This window comes from Cyprinus carpio, chromosome B25 (genome assembly GCF_018340385.1).
Source record: "Cyprinus carpio isolate SPL01 chromosome B25, ASM1834038v1, whole genome shotgun sequence".
Lineage (NCBI taxonomy): Eukaryota > Metazoa > Chordata > Actinopteri > Cypriniformes > Cyprinidae > Cyprinus > Cyprinus carpio.
The window spans coordinates 8,666,769-8,684,984 of record NC_056621.1 but is presented as its reverse complement, the minus strand read 5'-3'; the positions used below and the strand labels follow the sequence as shown (position 1 = coordinate 8,684,984).

The following is an 18,216-nucleotide window of genomic DNA, read 5'->3' as shown; positions in this document are numbered from 1 at the left end:
ATGACATTTTGTTTAAAGATGAATTTGCAATCTTTTTCAATCATTATATTCTCAATTTCTGTTCAACCTAATTGATCAACTATTTAGCTTTGTATGTCACTAGCTGATTAGCTTACACTTTTAGCATACCGCTAGCTGATTGATTATCCTGGCAGCTTAACTTAAACTGTGTCCCAAATGATGCACTTATACACTATGTACTCATGCATGTAGTGTATGAATTATATAAGGTTATTTTGTCATTCATAATGCTGCCTTCATGTGCAATCAGAATTACCGTAAACATAAGCTTCCAATTCAGAATTAGTTTTTAAAGTGAACTTTTTGGAATTTTTCAGTGTGATAGTACTCATATTATTAATACTACAAAACATCATGGAATAAGTGCACAAGTACGTGATTTGGGATGCACCTATAGTAATAGCTAATTAACCTGCTAGCTTAGCTACTACCAGAGTTCAACAACCAAATTCCAAAAGTAAAAAAATTAAAAAAAAATAATAATAATAATAATAATAATTCATTTATAATAATAATTCATTTTCTAATTTGTAATTTATTTTTAAAGACAACTTTAAATACTGACCAACTGTGAACTATGAGTTTGTGCTTCACCTCATAGCTGTTCGGTTTGGTTCATGGCCATTTACTCTGTAACAGAGACTTTCTTATAAAATCCCTATGGGGACTTTTGGAACCAAATCCACTGAAAAAGTGGGTGGTCACTGTTGTACTCTACTTTTAGAGCCTCAACTATGGGCAGAAAAACTCTTCCAATACATAAACTTAGGTTAGCAAGCATTCTGCATGAAATTTCACTTGGGTTAAGGGTATTCTGCATTTCAAAATAGGATTCTAATGAAATATGGAGGGATATACATACCTATCATCAAGAAAACAACATTACAGCTCAGAAAAAAACTTTGCGACATGCTAAGAACAAGTGTTAAAGTCTGTGTTAAACATCTTTAAATTAAAACAAGGTTTAAGGGGTGGAGAATTCCTCGGGGAAACTCTTAAGATGAAGCATGACTGAGGATGAGGTCATAATTATGGCCTTGGCCCACTGATCTGCTCACGTCACATGACATGACGTCAGTGGAGCAAGATGTTGTGTGTAGAGGAGCACCGCTGAAAATGAGACATATTACATAACCGCTTTATCTGGCCGAGGCACAAGTGAGGGGTTCCTCACATGCTAAAGAGACATAGAAACAAAACAAATCGCAACTCTGTTTCGAAAGCAAACACAGAATTGGTTGATATGGGAAATGCAAGACAAATCCACACCCACCTTATTATTAAAAACACTGTCCTCGCCCAAGTCCTGGCTAAACAGAGAGTCGCCATCGCTGGCGGACCCTCGCATGGTGCTCGCAGAGTCTTTGTCATGTACGCTCCCGGGTGAGGGGGGCGAAGGGGGGAATTCTGAAAAGAAAAAAAAGATTTAAAAAAACATAAAAGATTGCTTAAGAGCAACAGAAGAAGAATAAATAGAACAGAAAACAGACCAGACTCATTATACAGTGAGTCTGAAAGTGACTAATTTCAATCCACTGTGTTGCATCTCTGCTTTGCAATCGTCGCAGACAGGATGTTGATGTCATCTACTTAAACAGATGATCTTATTTGACTAGTGGAGTCTTTTGTATTGACAGGAAGACATTCATTTAGTCTTTGGAGGATGTGTATGCGGTTTCCCATGCGACACAATGTGGGCACTATTTAGATTGGATACACACAGAAACAGTCTGAGCAAAGAGGGCATCATTTCTTTGTAGAATGCTGGAAGATGTATAAAAGAGGTTATGTGTTTTGTTCTGGATGTAACTTTTAACCAACAACTAGACCGACGTGATGCAACGTTGAGTTGTTGACGTCAAATGCCATACATTAAATTCTGTGGTACTTCAGTGTAGTTCATGCATCACTTGGAAGGAGACTGACAAATTATGTACATGCTCACATCTTCAAAAAGCACTAACATTTAGGTTGCCACTTGATATTCCAATGCAAAATGAGGGTTTTGAAGCAAAACCAGTTTAGAAGCACTGATTTGGTTACCTGAAATCACTGAAGTGGGTTTCTTCTCCTCGAGTCCAGCATCTCGACTGGCATCAACTGGATAAAACGTCTCTGTCTCTCTGTGGATCTGCAATGACATAATCAATTGAGTTTATGGTGTCATTTATTTGTCCTGACCTTAAAATATGTATTCTCATAATATTAAATTCCTTGTTACATGCTTAAAACCATTATAATCTAAGCACAGAGTGAAATAATTTGAATATTTATTGTGCACAGATGATTAATATCATATCAAGTCCTTTAAGTTGTCGTCACTTCCGCCACAAACAGTTCTTTCCCAAACTTTTCTCAAAAGTGCATGCTTAAGATAAAATACTGCATGAGAAGAAAACAAAGAAATGTCATATGTACTGTATATATATATATATTTTTTTTTTATTATTGTGCATCACTGCCAATACAGCTGTTTTAAATTTAAATTAAATTAAATTTATGCATTTAGCAGACGCTTTGATCCTAAGCGACTTACAGTGCATTCAGGCTATCAATTTTTACCTATCTTGTGTTCCCGGGGAATCGAACCCCAAACCTTGAGCTTCGTAACGCAATGCTCTACCACTTGAGCTACAGGAGCACTAATAATAGTTTTAATAGCATTTTAGCTATGAACTTAGCATTACCAAGACAAGGATTCCTCCATTTTATTACAAAATTGTTTAAAATGTAATTTTCCCAACTGTCATTCTATCACAAAATCAAATTAAATAATGAAATGGGGATATGGTGGAAATTACATTAGTCGGGTCAGTACAAAAGAACAAAAAATGAGAAAAAATAATTGTAAAAAATGTCTCTAGATCCTATAGCTGAAAAACCATTTATATATTCTCAGGTTCTTTCATCTGCTAAAGATCCTGCTAGAATCCAGCAGGACATACTAATGCATCAGGTGAAAGATTATTTCCTCTGCTACCTAAACTCAGGACAAGTATGTCAATGGTTATGTCTTGGACGGCCAAAGCATTTTCCTTCGACCACAGAATTCACTTTCTTGATGAAGAAAGGCGCTCATGAACAGAAATATTAGCAGTGGTAAGAGCATCTACCTCCTGAGAGTAACATGTGGTTGGAAACACTCAAGGCTGTGATTTGGGGCAGGAAGGGTTTCTGGGGGCATGTGTGGGGCATTCAGGACAGACCTAGAGAGGAATGTGACCCATATATAAACATCACGGCCCACTTACGTTCAACACAGAGCAGCTGTGAACAGGCCGTAGAGGGATAGTTTGAGGCTACTGTGAGGACGAAGTGGCCACTATACACTTTTCATTTATCAAACTTAAGGCCTATACATGTATAATATAATGAATTTATATAAAATAAAATACAATATACATATATATATATATATATATATATATATATATATATATATATATATATATATAAAGCGACGACGTGACGTGGCCAACAAAATTAACTCACACCAATAAACACATCCACCCATCCATCCAAAGTGCACACACATACCAGTGAACACACACACACAGCGTGAACACACACCCGGGGGAGTGGGCAGCCATTTTTTTTGCTGCGGCACCCGGGGAACAGCTGGGGGTTCAGTCCCTTGCTCAAGGGCACCTCAGTTGTGGTACTGAAGGTCGGAGAGAGCGCTGTACATTCACTCCCCCAACCCACAATCCCTGCCAGTACAAGACTCGAACCCACAACCTTTGGGTTACGAGTCCGACTCTCTAACCATTAGGCCACGACTTCCCAAAAAGGAAAGGAAAGGACATGTGGCCAAGTATGGTGTCTCATACTTGGAATTTGTGCTCTGCATTTAACCCATCCAAGTGCACACACACAGCAGTGAGAAGTGAACAAACACACACACGCGGGGCAGTGGGCAGTCAATGGAGCAGTTCGGTGCATTGCTCAAGGATCTCACCTCAGTCGCGGAACTGAGGGTGGAGAGCAGTGTTGCCAAGTCCACGGTTTTCCCGCAGAATTGGGCTACTTTAACACTTTTGCCACAGGTTGTTTTCATGTCTGCGGGCTGAAGGGACCCCAATAACATGATATTTAGACCCTGGAATGTGAATTTTACCGGAGAATCCCCACCAAAAAACTTTTATTTTACCCCCCTTAATGCAAGGCTCAAATCTGCAACGTTTGGGTTACAAGTCAGACACTCTAACCATTAAGCCATGATTGCCCCAATATATATATATATATATATATATATATATATATTATATATATATTTATATATATATATATATATATATATATATCTATTTTATATATAATATATATTATAGAAGAACAAATGTAAAATGCACTTTTTGAAAAGGTACATTTAAGTTAGTCTAATATCAAAGAAAAGCTACAACACCAGCTGTAAAGCAGCACAAGAAGATCAAAAGACCATGAAAATGGAGAACGTCCGTGTGGCGGAAACAGAAGCTTAGAAACCTTCCTGTGCAGCTCATCTGTATGACCATCATCAGCTCCATTCATGACTGATTACACCCACCCGCCACCCACCATGAGCATGTGACACGCGCTCAACTCCCACACTGAGTGTGTACCCGCTGTGTGCACGCACGTGTGTCTGCTGGTCATAGGCCTCCTTTGTTTGGTCATTGGTGGATGGACACTGGTCTAGTGTGGCAAGCAAGAGGGGAGTGGGCTTTTTGTTAATAGAGCTGTCAACAGCTGCGGGCTTTTAACTCCGAGAGAGAGAGGGATGGAGAGAATGAGAAATAAATACTAAAAAAAAGGAATAAAATGGGGGGAATAGCTGGTTGAATTCGTTTTATTAGGTTTGGTCGTGATTCTCTGACCTGTGGTCATAATGTCAGAGCTGCAGGTTCGAATCTAGCCTGCAACATACCCCAATTTAGTTTCCTCCATTTCTCACTATTAATTTTCAGCCCAAGGAAAAAGAAACAAAAATAAACCAAGCAAAATAAATAAATAAAAGCCTAAACATAACAAAAATTGAAAAATAAAAACTCAACTAAATGAACAACAAAACAAAACTGACAAATCAAACAAAAAAACTTATAAAAAAAAAAATCAAACAATTACAGACAACTGAATGAAAACAAAACAAAAAAGCCCCCCCCCCAATAAAAAACTAAACAGATAACAAAATTTAAACAATAAAAACAACAAACCAAACAAACAAAACACAAAAATAAAAAATAAAAACACAAAAACTAAATGGACAACTACATAAAAACAACAAATAAACAGCTAAATAATATTTCATTTCTTATTTTTGCCACTTTTATTTTAAAGGAAAGGAAAAGATGAGGGGATGGATCAGTTAATGACACCAGCTGGATTCGAACTCTGGTTGCCTGCCTAAGTGCCGCCACATAACATGCCAGGCCACATTTCTAATTGTTTTAATGACCACACACCATCATGGCATCAAGAATAGTAATCCAGGTCTGTAATGTTTCACTGCTGTTCGTGACAACATGTCATTTCCAACCACAGTAGGTTCTGACAGGATCCAGACAGCACCGAGGGACTCACACCAGCTGGAACTCAGACGAGAAGGCATGTTATGTTTCCTGATCCCAAACAAAGATATCAACCTCAATCTGACAAAGAAACTCAAACAAAACCATACAAACACACAGAATGCACACTGTCCCCAATCCTTCAATCTCTGTTATGAATGATAAACTTGTCTTCGAGTGGGAAAGCAAATGAAAAGTCTCAAGTACAGAGCACTCAGTTTCAACCGATTAAACATTAGTTATCGACACTTATCTGGATGTATACTACCAAGCGCTCAAAAATGTGTTTATGCACACAAATTCACAGAGAACCAGAAATCTAGCAGGGATACTGCTCTTATATTTTATGTTAAGTTTCACAGCTTGGTAATAATGGTAATGGATGTAGCAGACACACAGAGAAACGCTTCCAAGCAGACACTGTTTCAACCAATTACTGAATGAGTCGTGAAAATCACTCCACAAATGTGGCACATTGAGCCAGTGTGCCGTAATGGAAAGCTGTAATGCCTCACACTGACCGAATGATCCACTGAGAGCACTTACACGTAAACATGCCATAGAGAGGAAACGGTCAGCCAGAGTCCTGTTCTTTGATCATGACTGGTTTGATTAATTTTATGGATACATGCTTTAAGGATAACTTACAAAGAACTAAACCAAGCATAAATAAAGGTTTGTCAGGCCAGCTATTTTAACAGAGCAACATACCCGATTGATTAACTATTATGGATCTGTTTATAATGATAAATGCGCATCTCAAAAACAAAGTGGCCGATATAATGCTAGTGTATCTGTATGTCAGCCATTATTATTTTTTCCATAAGCAAAAGTGTTCAAAATTGGTTATTGAGAAAAAGGCAGGGCCTTATGAAAACACAGATGGAATCGTGGAATCCTGGCATAAAAACGGAATTTACTGTATAATGCAGAATGTCACGGATTGTGCCAAATTTTGGATAGATAAATTTAAACGTAGGTCAGTACACTTTAATCAAAACACAATATGGACTAGTCTGTCTACTAAGCCGCAAAAGTACAAAATTTGAATCACGCAGGTTCTGCATGTCTCTGTGCGAATGAATGGCACAGACGTGCATTTGGTTTACTACACGCATACTGAAGCTCGCAGTGTTTTCAGCCTCTGCCGCCTCAATATATGAACACATGAAGATAACAGAAAGTCACTTTATGAGCATTTCACAGTTTAAAAAAAATAAATAAAAAATACCATCATATCATATACAAACAAAAGCTTAAAGGTCTTCACAGCAACCTGTCAAAATAAAAGTTTGGTTTAACTTGAACAAACCATGACAAAAATTTTACTTTTTGTAATGATAGAACTACTACTAATAAAATTATTATTCAAACTTTACTTTTAAAGGAATATTTACCAGAAAAAAATATTTACCAGATTTAGCAGAAAAACACATTTTGTTTCTTTTTTTTTCTCAGAAATATTTTATTTCAAAATTTAATAAACCCATTAAAATAGAATCCAAAAAACTATTGGAAAACTAAATTAGTAAAAATAAAACTCAATTTGAGAAAAAAAAAAAATAATAGAACCATAAAAATGTCATTTTTGGTAAATGTTTATTAAATTGCTGTTAAATATTGTAAGTTTCATGATTTCAATTAATTAGACATTCTTTTTGATTAATAACATTTTATTAAAAAAACAGAATCCAGAAAAATTAAAACAATAAAATTAAAAACAGAATGGGGGAAAAAAAACTGAAAACTGAATTTGGGAAGAGAAAAAAAAAACAGATTTCATAGGGTCCTAGATTAGTAGTTGACTGGTCATGTGATCAATATGTCAGCCGCCATAAGGCTACTAATGTCACTGGATTTATCTGCACTATATGTTTTTTATGTTTGTGTTTTACATTCTGCTGGCCAAAAATCACCCTGGACATATTTTTCGTTTTATAACTATTGGCAACAGTCCAACTAAATTATTGTAGCAGATTTAAGTTATGTAGGTTTACCATTCAAAAGATTTTTTTTTTTTTTTGAAAGAAATTAATATTCAGCAAATAAGCATTAAATTGATCAAAAGTGACAGTAATTTGTTGTTAAAAAATATTTATATTTCAAAGAAATGTTCTTTTGAACTTGTATTCATTAAAGAATCCTGATAAAAAAGTTTGAGCACCAAATCAGCATATCAGCCTAAATTAAATTTCAAATATATTCAAATAGAACAGCTGCTTTCACTTCTAATAATTAAAAAAATATTACTGTTATTACTTTAATCAAATAATGCAGCCATTGTGAGCATAAAGACTTCATGAAATCTTATTAACCTCTTTTTAAACAGTAGTTTGTTATTCTGAAACCGTCAACCCACATTCACAAATTGCAACTCAAGGCAACCCAGGACTCTCCACTGGGATTCTGCCTCCAAAATTATAGAACATAGCATATTATTATAGCACATATATTTATGTTTGGTGTGGGGCAGGCAACCCAGGACTCTCCACTGGGATTCTGCCTCAACTCAAGGCAACCCAGGACTCTCCACTGGGATTCTGCCTGCAACTAGTGTACTTTAGATATAAGCTTCTGTCAAATGACAACAACTTATATGCCTACTTATAAAAAGCTCTCAATCAATATTAGCGCTGTCACAATATGACTCACAAACTGTATCTCTACACTTAAAGACTCTCTGTATAACAAAACTCATCCAGACAATACATGGTTTTTAGTACAAACAATCTTTCCGAATCTGTTTACATGCAATGGGAAACTCTGGATGCAGCTTGACACAATGGGGCTTTGAACAGGCGCTGGGACAAAGAGCCCATTGCAGGGGATGATTTATGGCACAACAATGCAGACATAAAAGTCATCAAGTAGCTCAAAGTGGCTTTATGATGTGTGTTCCAGCAAATGTGAAGTCGGGTTTCTACATGCACGACTGAAAATTAAGTATCAGAATGAGAAGACATGCTGAATAAATGAACACAATGTTTGAAACCATGCATGTGTTTGGAGAGGAAAGGAATTACGACAAAGGAGTGTTGTGCGTGAGCACATGATGTAGGCTGTAAAAAGCCGCCATGCATTTCCCTCAGGCGTGGGGCTTAATTGTCTGTACGCCACTGGTGGCGAGTAAATGGGGCCATAATGGGGTTCTATACACAGAACAACACAACACTCCATTGACTGGCAAATCCAATGCCTCAAAAGAGTGAGACGGCCAAAAAGTAAAAACATGATCCCGATGCCCTCCATGTGACCTCTCCTGACATGCAACCCCATTTTGACGGTACTGACTTCCTATGAGAACCCATGTAACAAGAACAGGAAACTACCCTAAAATTGCCTTTTCAAAACAATTTCCTTCCCCTGGGGAATTACGGACACCTAGAACAGGTCAGGAGCGGCCGGTTGAACTTTAAAACAAGATTTGTATATTTTCTGAAGAAACTATGAGGAATGGTTGCCTATGCAAAATTCTGAGATAACAATAAAGTGTTGTGGGTGGTTGCTAAGGGAACAGTTTTCTTGTACTTTATAAGGTTTTTTTTTTTTTTTTTTTTTTTTTTTTTTTTTTTTTTTTTCCCCCCATTTTTTTCAGTTTGCCTAAATATACTTTTTCCATTTTATCATTTGCAAAAACAAGGTTAAAGATTTTGGGCACACACAACAAAAAAAACAATGTCACACACACACACACACACACACTCATAAGAACTATATTTAAAGTATGAGTCTATCCAGACTTTAACTGGTGTGTTTACAATGTTTTTAAATAATGTTTTTTAACATAACTTTAAATCCATTTTGATTTGTTCAAACGATGTTTTATTCTTCAAACAAAAAAATACAAAATAGTCAAAACATTTAGAAGAATAGGCTAGACAAAACAGATGCAATAAATTGATCAAAAGTGACAGTAAAGACATTTGTAATGTTACAAAACATTTCAAATAATAACTGTAATAATTCAACTTTATCAATAAACACTATTCTTTTGAACGTTCTATGCATCAAAGAATCCTGCAAAAGTATCACATCTTCCATCAAATTATTAAATAATATAACTATATACAAAAATAAAAAAAATAACAAAAAAAAAAACAAAAACAAAAATAAACAAAATGACAAACAAACAAACAAAGTCATAATAATAATAATAAATGTTGCTTGAGCAGGAATCAGCATATTACAATAATTTCTGAAGGATCATGTGACAAATACTTTTTAAAATTAAATTTTAAAATATATTTAAATAGAAAACAGTTATTTTAAATTATAATAACATTACTGTTTTTACTGTATTTCACACTTTATTTTAAGGTACAATTCTCGGTATTAACGAACAATTAATTATGACTTTTGCCTCAAACTCCTAATTTGCTGTTTATTAATAGTTAGTAAGGTAGTTGTTAAGTTTAGGTATTAGGATTAGGGATGTAGAATATTAAAATAAAAAATAACAGCACAATATTACAAAAAATACCGCCAATATGTAAATAATAGGCATGCTAATAAGCAACTAGTTAATAATGAGAATTGGTCGCTATACTTAAAGGGATAGTTCACCCAAAAATCAAAATTATGTCATTAATGACTCACCCTCATGTTGTTCCAAACCCGTGAGACCTCCGTTCATCTTCGGAACACAGTATAAGATATTTTAGATTTAGTCCGAGAGCTTTCTGTCCCTCCATTGAGAATGTATGTACGGTATACTGTCCACGTCCAAAAGGGTAATAAATACATCTTCAAAGTAGTCCATGTGACATCAGAGGGTCCGTTAGAATTTTTTGAAGCATCGAAAATACATTTTGGTCCAAAAATATCAAAAACTACGACTTTATTCAGCATTGACTTCTCTCCCGGGTCTGTTTTATTGAGCGCGTTCACCTCACATCCCGGTTTGCGAACGAATCACTCGATGTAACCGGATCTTCTTGAACCAGTTCACCAAATCGAACTGAATCGTTTGATACGGTTCGCGTCAACAATAAGCATTAATCCACCAATGACTTAAGCTGTTAACTTTTTTAACATGGCTGACACTCCCTCTGAGTTCAAATAAATCAATATTAATTCATTTACCCAAACAGTACACTGACTGAACTGATGACCGAGCCAGATAACGAACGAAACATTGACTCGTTCTCGAGTCAAGAACCGGTTGCATCGGTTTTCGGATCACCGGTAGTGATGGGAAGTTCTGTTCTTCTCCGCGAACCGGTTCTTTCGGACAGTTTGATTCAATAAACCGGTTGCCGAAAACGGTTTCACCAGTTCTTTTTGCGCTCGACGTAATGACTTCATTGGCGATGATTGCCCTTGATTGAAGCCTTCGGTTTACCCGCGCTCATAACATTAGCACAGAATCGGTTTCATAATCAATCACCAAAAGAACCAGTTCAGTTCAGACGCGCTGTGTGTCAGTCTGAATCACGCATGCGCAGTATCATCAGCTCCTCGGTTCTCGAATCGGACGCGTCCGACAGAAACGGTTCTTGACTCGAGAACGAGTCAATGTTTCGTTCGTTATCTGGCTCGGTTCAGTCAGTGTACTGTTTGAGTAAATGAATTACTCCGGGATATTGGTTTATTTGAACTCAGAGGGAGTGTCAGCCATGTTAAAAAAGTTAACAGCTTAAGTCATTTGTGCATTAACGCTTATTGTTGACGGGAACCGTTTCAAACGATTCAGTTCGATTTGGTGAACTGGTTCAAGAGATCTTGTTACATCGAGTGATTCGTTCGCGAACCGGATGTGAGGTGAACGCGCTCATAAACAGACCCGGGAGAGAAGTCAATGCTGAATAAAGTCGTAGTTTTTTGATATTCTTGGACCAAAATGTATTTTCGATGCTTCAAAAAAATTCTAACGGACCCTCTGATGTCACATGGACTACTTTGAAGATGTTTTTTAGTTTTCTGGACTGGACAGTATACCGTACATACATTCTCAATGGAGGGACAGAAAGCTCTCGGAAAGCTAAATCTTAAATTATCTTATACTGTGTTCCGAAGATGAACGGAGGTCTCACGGTTTTGGAACGACATGAGGGTGAGTCATTAATGACATAATTTTGATTTTTGGGTGAACTATCCCTTTAAGTGTTACCAATCTTACCTACCCCAAACTTTTGAATGGTTGTGTATGTATCCAAGGAAAAAAAAAAAAAGATTAAATTTGTGGCAAAGCGTCTTTTGAGTGCTCTGGCTCTGATAGATGCAGCTGAAATCCAAAAACATCCATGGTCTAATCATGGAAAAGAAGATCGTTGAGATGCGCTATATTTAGAGATGACAGAACTTCCGAATGGCTTATGAAACAGAGCTGTAATCCACTGAGTGTGGAGTGAGACTGTCCACAGACTGTGGTCTGAGCTGGTCATTCTGGACACATTCCACAGATATGACGAGCCGTGGAGACAGGAAAACCTATGACATGGCAGTGGGCACCAGAGGACGTTAATACAGTCTCTCAGATACGGTTTCAAAACAATCACACGCCACGTTCATACTGCAAAAATGCTTAACAGCTACCGACTTTGATTTAGCATGGTCTCCTACCTGTTTCTAGCATGTGGTTCTGGGTAAAACATCTGTGAAATGACTTAAATGAGGTGTTAAGTAGCCTTTTGGCTTCTCGATCAATATCAAGGAGGTCCCAGTTGAAAGGAATATGCTGCAACAAAGGTTTGCGTCAATTGGAAAGTGCTCCCTTGGGTGCTCTTTGAGACGGGTGCTGGACAACCTGTCTTTCTCAATCCTCACTTAATGCTGAACCGGCACCTGTGGCCTAGTTTCTTACCTAAAAAATGGTTTAACAGCCCCTCTTCACTTCCCACCACAGATGCTAAATGTGGACTGTATAGTAATATATCACTTCACAAATATAAGCATATATATAATGTTGATATAAGGTGATAAAAAGAGTCTTTCACTGCTGAGACCATCAAGCGGTCCATAATATTCACAAGCAGTCTAGAGTATTTACACACACTTTAAAAATGAACTACAGGCTATTTAATCAAACCACGAAAAGAAATTAACAGGGAAAAGGTGCAACAAATAACGTCAGATGATGGAGAGCAGAAGGAAGCAGAAGAAGTGAATGGAGATAAACAGGCAATGAAGCAACCCACTTATCAAGAGCCTATAATCGAGGGGTCAGACTGTGGAAGGGCCCTTTACATATCTGGCTGTGACCTTCACTGATACAGTACCAGATCAGCCACTAAATATACAACCTACAAAATACTGACGGCATTCCAGTCAGAGTCCCTACTGTTCCCACACACACAATATCTAAATTAGGACAGAGTACACTACTATTGTTTTTATAATGCCTTTGCATTTCTAGATAAAGCTTTATATAAAGCTTCTGTATTTTTACGATGAAAATAAATTTATAGATCCTTTTTGTCCTCAAAAGGAAATTGAGCAGAATTTTGGGGACGCTTTTGTGTCGATATAAAGTATATACACATTGCTTTAAAGCTTAAGAAGAAAATATGGACAGAGAAGTCTCAGGTTTCAACATTTGTTTGACAATTACTTTATTTGTAAATAATTTTTCCTTACTTAATGTCCTCAAGGACGCAGTCTCAAATTTTCCTAACTTCTTGGGACATTTTGTCTCTAAAGTGTCCATATGAAGCCTCCACATTGCTTTGAAACTACAGAACAAATCTAAATCCTTGTGAACATGAAACCTGGACCGAGAAGTCTTCAAACTCCAGCATGTCTAGAACAAAATTTCAAACCCAAGAGCCAGCGGACAACAGTGGCCAAAAACTGAAAAGCAGGCCTCATCGTTCCACATCCAAAACTGAACTCCACCCAAGACAAGCAGCAAAGCTCCAGAGCTCTCTCACACACACCCCTTTGACTCAACGCGAGCGAGATCTCTGGCATCTCAACAACGCTCCCAGCCAACACTAATCAATGCAACGTGACGGCACACGCAACTGTCAACAAGACAATCTGTAAAATTTATGGACGAATCCCGCAAACAATGATTTTAAACAGACACACTCAACAAAGAACACAACTTGCTACATGTTTTTAGTTTCGTACCTTTATCAAAACCACGTCCACGGACCTCTCGCCCTTTGCGCACAGACTGTACTTTCGCCGGTGTCGCTCGTACATTTTTTCCAGGAGTGAAACGTCAAAAAGAAGAAAGTGCCGCTATAGTCCAACATGAAGCCGGAGACTTGTGGAGTTCCCAGTCAAGCTTTGGGAAAAATGAGCAACTCTCTGCACATCTGCACCATGAACCAGCCCCGTTCTCACTCTCCCTCCCTTCTTCACTCACTTCTTTCTCCCCTCCCTCCCTCTCTCTCTCTCCTTTTTCCTTCTGCACACTCCCTCTCTTTTTCTGTCACCGGCTTTCCTTCTGCTCTCACAGTTTTTTATTTTATTTTTTAAACAGACTCACCCTACTGCAGCTGATCTTTCCCTTTCCCCCTTCACTCTCTCTCAATGCTTCTCATCCCACCGTTTCCATCCTTCTCAATTTTCACATATACAGCTTCACGTCTTACCCAATGAGCATCACTGTGTGGTTGAACTCTGATCAGTAAACTGTCGTCATATACAGAACATTCACTGATAAGACATGTTTTCATCCTTCAAACAGTGGGCTGAGATTCCCAGACTCCACCTAGCATTGTGTGTGCTTTGAGCCGTAAGATAAGGCTTTTCATCCAAGTACACACTCTATCAATAAGATTTTGTAGTGATAGAACATAATATACCATTGATCTAAGGTGCAGTAAATCAGATTTAGCTTAGCACTGGATGCAACCCTGCATCTGTATAGAACCATCAACTGACTAACAGCTGGAGCCATGGTAACCGTTTCAAATGGCAAGAATGATAAAAGGCCAGAGCATGGGCTGATGGGATTCACTGGAGTTGAATGCAATTGAGGCGGCGCGAGGAACTCAAACTGAACTTCTGGAAAAGAATCAGAAGTAATTTATCTTTAAAACTCAGGAGATAAGGGTTCATGTGGAAATACTGGTTCAGTGTTGTTGCTGATTAAAACTATTACAAATACTATCTATTATTTGAAAAAAAGCTGGAATAAAATAAAATAAATATTAGATGGAAAAACTTCAACTAAAATCTGAAAGTGTAACTTATTTAACTTACTAAAATTAAAATCTAAATTTAATTATTTTAACTAAAAACTGATAAAAATGACAAACACGTAACAAAATTACTAAAATTAAAATGGAAACAGAAAATATAAATTTAAAAGCCAATTCAAATATAAATAATATTAAAATAGCACTGCCATGCTTGCTACTTAACCACTGCACAATATATAATTGATTTAGAAAAAAAGCTAAATTGAAATATGGCATTACTTAAAACTGGTAGCATTATGACAAGCCTGTTGTTGAACCAATGCATGTCAGATTGCACTGTTTTTCCACATATGCTTGGGAGTTTCCATCCACCATACAGTATAATGAGGGTGTCACGGTGTGGGTATATATAATTTTATACAAAAACATACAAAACTGTCACAAATACACTCAATTAAAGTCTCATACACACACACAAAAACACAAAAAAATTGTCCATGTTTAGCATGAAGATCCTTACTTGTACTTAGGAGAAAGAGATATTCAGATGTCCTGACGCAGTCAGTCTGATCTTTACTGTGTGTTTGCATGCATGCGTGTGATTATCCAGTGGAGGAGGGGATAGGAGAAACAAGGGCTCTTTGTGGGGATCCCGACGCATGTTATCCTGAAGTTTCACTCAAGACACAATTTACGATTTAAAGAAATAGTTGGACCCCAAATATATAACATTCTGTCATTATTTACTCACCCTCTTGTCTGTTCTGTGAAATACAAGAATATCCCGAAAGCTCTTTTCAATATAATAAACAAAAACAAGTGACAAAAACACACCATAAAAGCATCATAAAAATGAGTTGAGTGCAATATTGAGAGTTTCTGAAATCATATGGTAAACTTTATGTAAATAATAGACTGAAATTTGACATTAGTCATTAAAAATACTGAGGTTCGTGAGAGAAGTGGTGATGTCCGAATCATGAATGAATCATTCCTCTGAGTCAGGTTTCTAAGTGAATCAGTTGATCCAATTTACAAAACTAGTCTTAATGATTCATTCACAAATCTGACTGACCCGGTTTTTGAATTATCGAACTCAACAGTAATTAATCTGGCAGTAAAGGAAAAATAATCTGTTCGTCTGTTTTCTAAATGTATGCAAAGATGTATCATTCACAAAAAGATCAACAACACACATTTCTGAGGTTTGTTTGACCTTTTAAAACAGTCAGCCATGGAAAAGGTATCTTACAATTTCAGAAGACATCAATATATTTCAAATATCGTTATATGGCCAACTTTTATAATAAGTTTAAGTGAAAATGCATTGAAGAGAGTGTCAAGCACTAAAATATAAATTTTGGCTTTTGTGTTCCACAGAAGAAAGCCGTATGGGTTTAGATCAACATTAGGGTGTGTAAATTACTTTTTGGAAGAACTAATGCTGGAAATGAGAGAAAACAACAATGGATGATGGACAGAGGGGAAAAAAAGAGAAAGACTTGAAAGGGTCGAGCAGAAGCACAGAAGTTGAGTGAGAAGAAAACAAAGGATTTTCCATCAGTGAAGGAGCCAGCAAACAAATGCATGAACGGAAGGGGTGTGTGTGGATCTAGACCAGCCTCAGTGGTGTCTTCAACCCTCCCACTCCACCAAACACCAGCCCTTTGCTTTTCTTCAACATCACGCCATTCTTACACTTCACATTCCAGCACTTGAGAGGCAGCCTTGTCCCTTTTTCCAACACACTAGATGCTGGATTTGCGTGTGTGTTTGTGAGTGTGCGCGCCAAGGCTCTGTTTCCCAGGGGTGGGCTTGTGTGGTTCATTAGTTTGGATGTTTAGTGAAAAAGGAACTCCTTTAAAGGGGTTCCCACAATGCATCTGGCCTTCCGCACGAGGACAGATGAAAAGAGCCGAAGAAAGCTGTGTTAGGAAAGAATAGGCAGCTCCCATGCTGCTGGTGGCATATTCAGACCACAGTCTGTGCTTTTTTGCCCTTGTCTCTCTCTCTCTCTAACACATATGCAGACTGCTATACAGCTCAGTGCACATCTGGAAGGAGTTATAGCGCATCCTAACACAAGAGGGAGCCACAACGCTCTAGAAGCCACAAGATAATTAGCTAAAAACAGCCAAAATAAACACCCCATTACCCATCATAAGTGCAGGATGAAAAACATTCAAAGTTAGTATGAAATTAAAAATGAATTATGTTCATAAAGCACGTTTCTGGTTTTATTATGAATGATTCATTCGCCCATGTTTTAAAAAAGTGAATACCCTCATGCTCATTATTACAATCGTCTCTCTTCAGCCTCTTCAAAAAATAACTTGGATTTCACGCTGCCCTCTGTTGGAAGCAACTGCAATGAGGAATTCATTTATCAGCTACCTCCAAAGGTAAGACATATTTGAAGACTGAGTTTTTCTGATGTGGAAAAATACAAATTAGTTAAGCAATTTGTTAGCGTGACAAATTAGAGTGAATGAAGCAACCTCAGATTCGATTTTGAATCCACCTTCATGAATTAACTGACAGAATGACAACAAAAGTTAATATATATATATAAAAAAAATATATATATAAAAAAATATATATTTTATACATTCATTTTAAAAACATGCAAACTGTAATACTGCTTTAGCAAGCACTGCTAATAAGACCCTGGCGTTCTTGTGGTTTGTATCGGACCAGCAATGATAAAGTTAGCATGCTAGTCAAAATTAGGATGCTCTGTAAATGTGGCCTCTGCTCTCATCTCAAAAGTCTATCAAGACAGAATGTTCCAGAGTGTAATTTCTTTCAAATGCTGACAATGTAGCCACAGTACACAACCTCATGATGCAGTTCAAGTCTGCATGCCAAACAGCAGATAAGTTTAAATGTAGCTTGATTTCAGAGGCAACAGAGACAAAAGAAGCTACTTTGACAAGAGAGGTCAGAAGGGAGTAAAAAAATAAAATAAATAAAAAAGAAAGACAGTCAATAACTGGGTAATTCATAATTTTTGTTGTTGTTATTCAAATAGGACCTAGATTCAAATTAAACTGGAAGAAAGCCGCTAAAGCTAGCTAATGGTTTTACAAAATGAGATTTAGCATTCTCTGCTAATTTGTTTGAACACAAACAAGACTGAATGAAAACCTATTATGTCAATCAGTAATATTACGTAGGAGAAAAGGATAATTTCATCACTCATGCTTGAATTAACCACAATCAAAACAATTGATGGTAGTCGCAACATGCTAGCAAAAACATGTCAGTTTCCAGTGCTTTATGGCCTATCCACACTAAAAACGCTAACTATAACGATAGTGTCCACACCATTACATGAAAGTATTCTGTACAATATTCTATTGTATGCACTGCAGTTTTGTTATATGCCAACTCTTTAAAGTCAGGTGAATTGTGACCCGTTTTTATCGTTCAGAAAAAAAAAAAAAAAAAAAAAAGAAATCTGAAAGTTATTCCCCTGATATTGTTATAGCTGTGGTGTGGACTTCCCTTTTCTCATTTCCCGTTCTCAAGAATTATAATTATTATTAAAACTTCAT

General features: G+C 37.0%; 1 protein-coding gene across 1 annotated transcript in view; it reads right to left on the bottom strand.

The window, feature by feature from the left end:
* Positions 1 to 18,216, bottom strand: part of LOC109069801 (A-kinase anchor protein 13-like) — a 96,006-nt gene that overhangs the window by 34,154 nt on the left and 43,636 nt on the right. Inside the window, 2 exon segments of the mRNA XM_042752714.1 lie at positions 1,295 to 1,428; positions 2,065 to 2,152. Of these exon segments, the coding sequence (XP_042608648.1) occupies positions 1,295 to 1,428; positions 2,065 to 2,152 (222 nt within the window).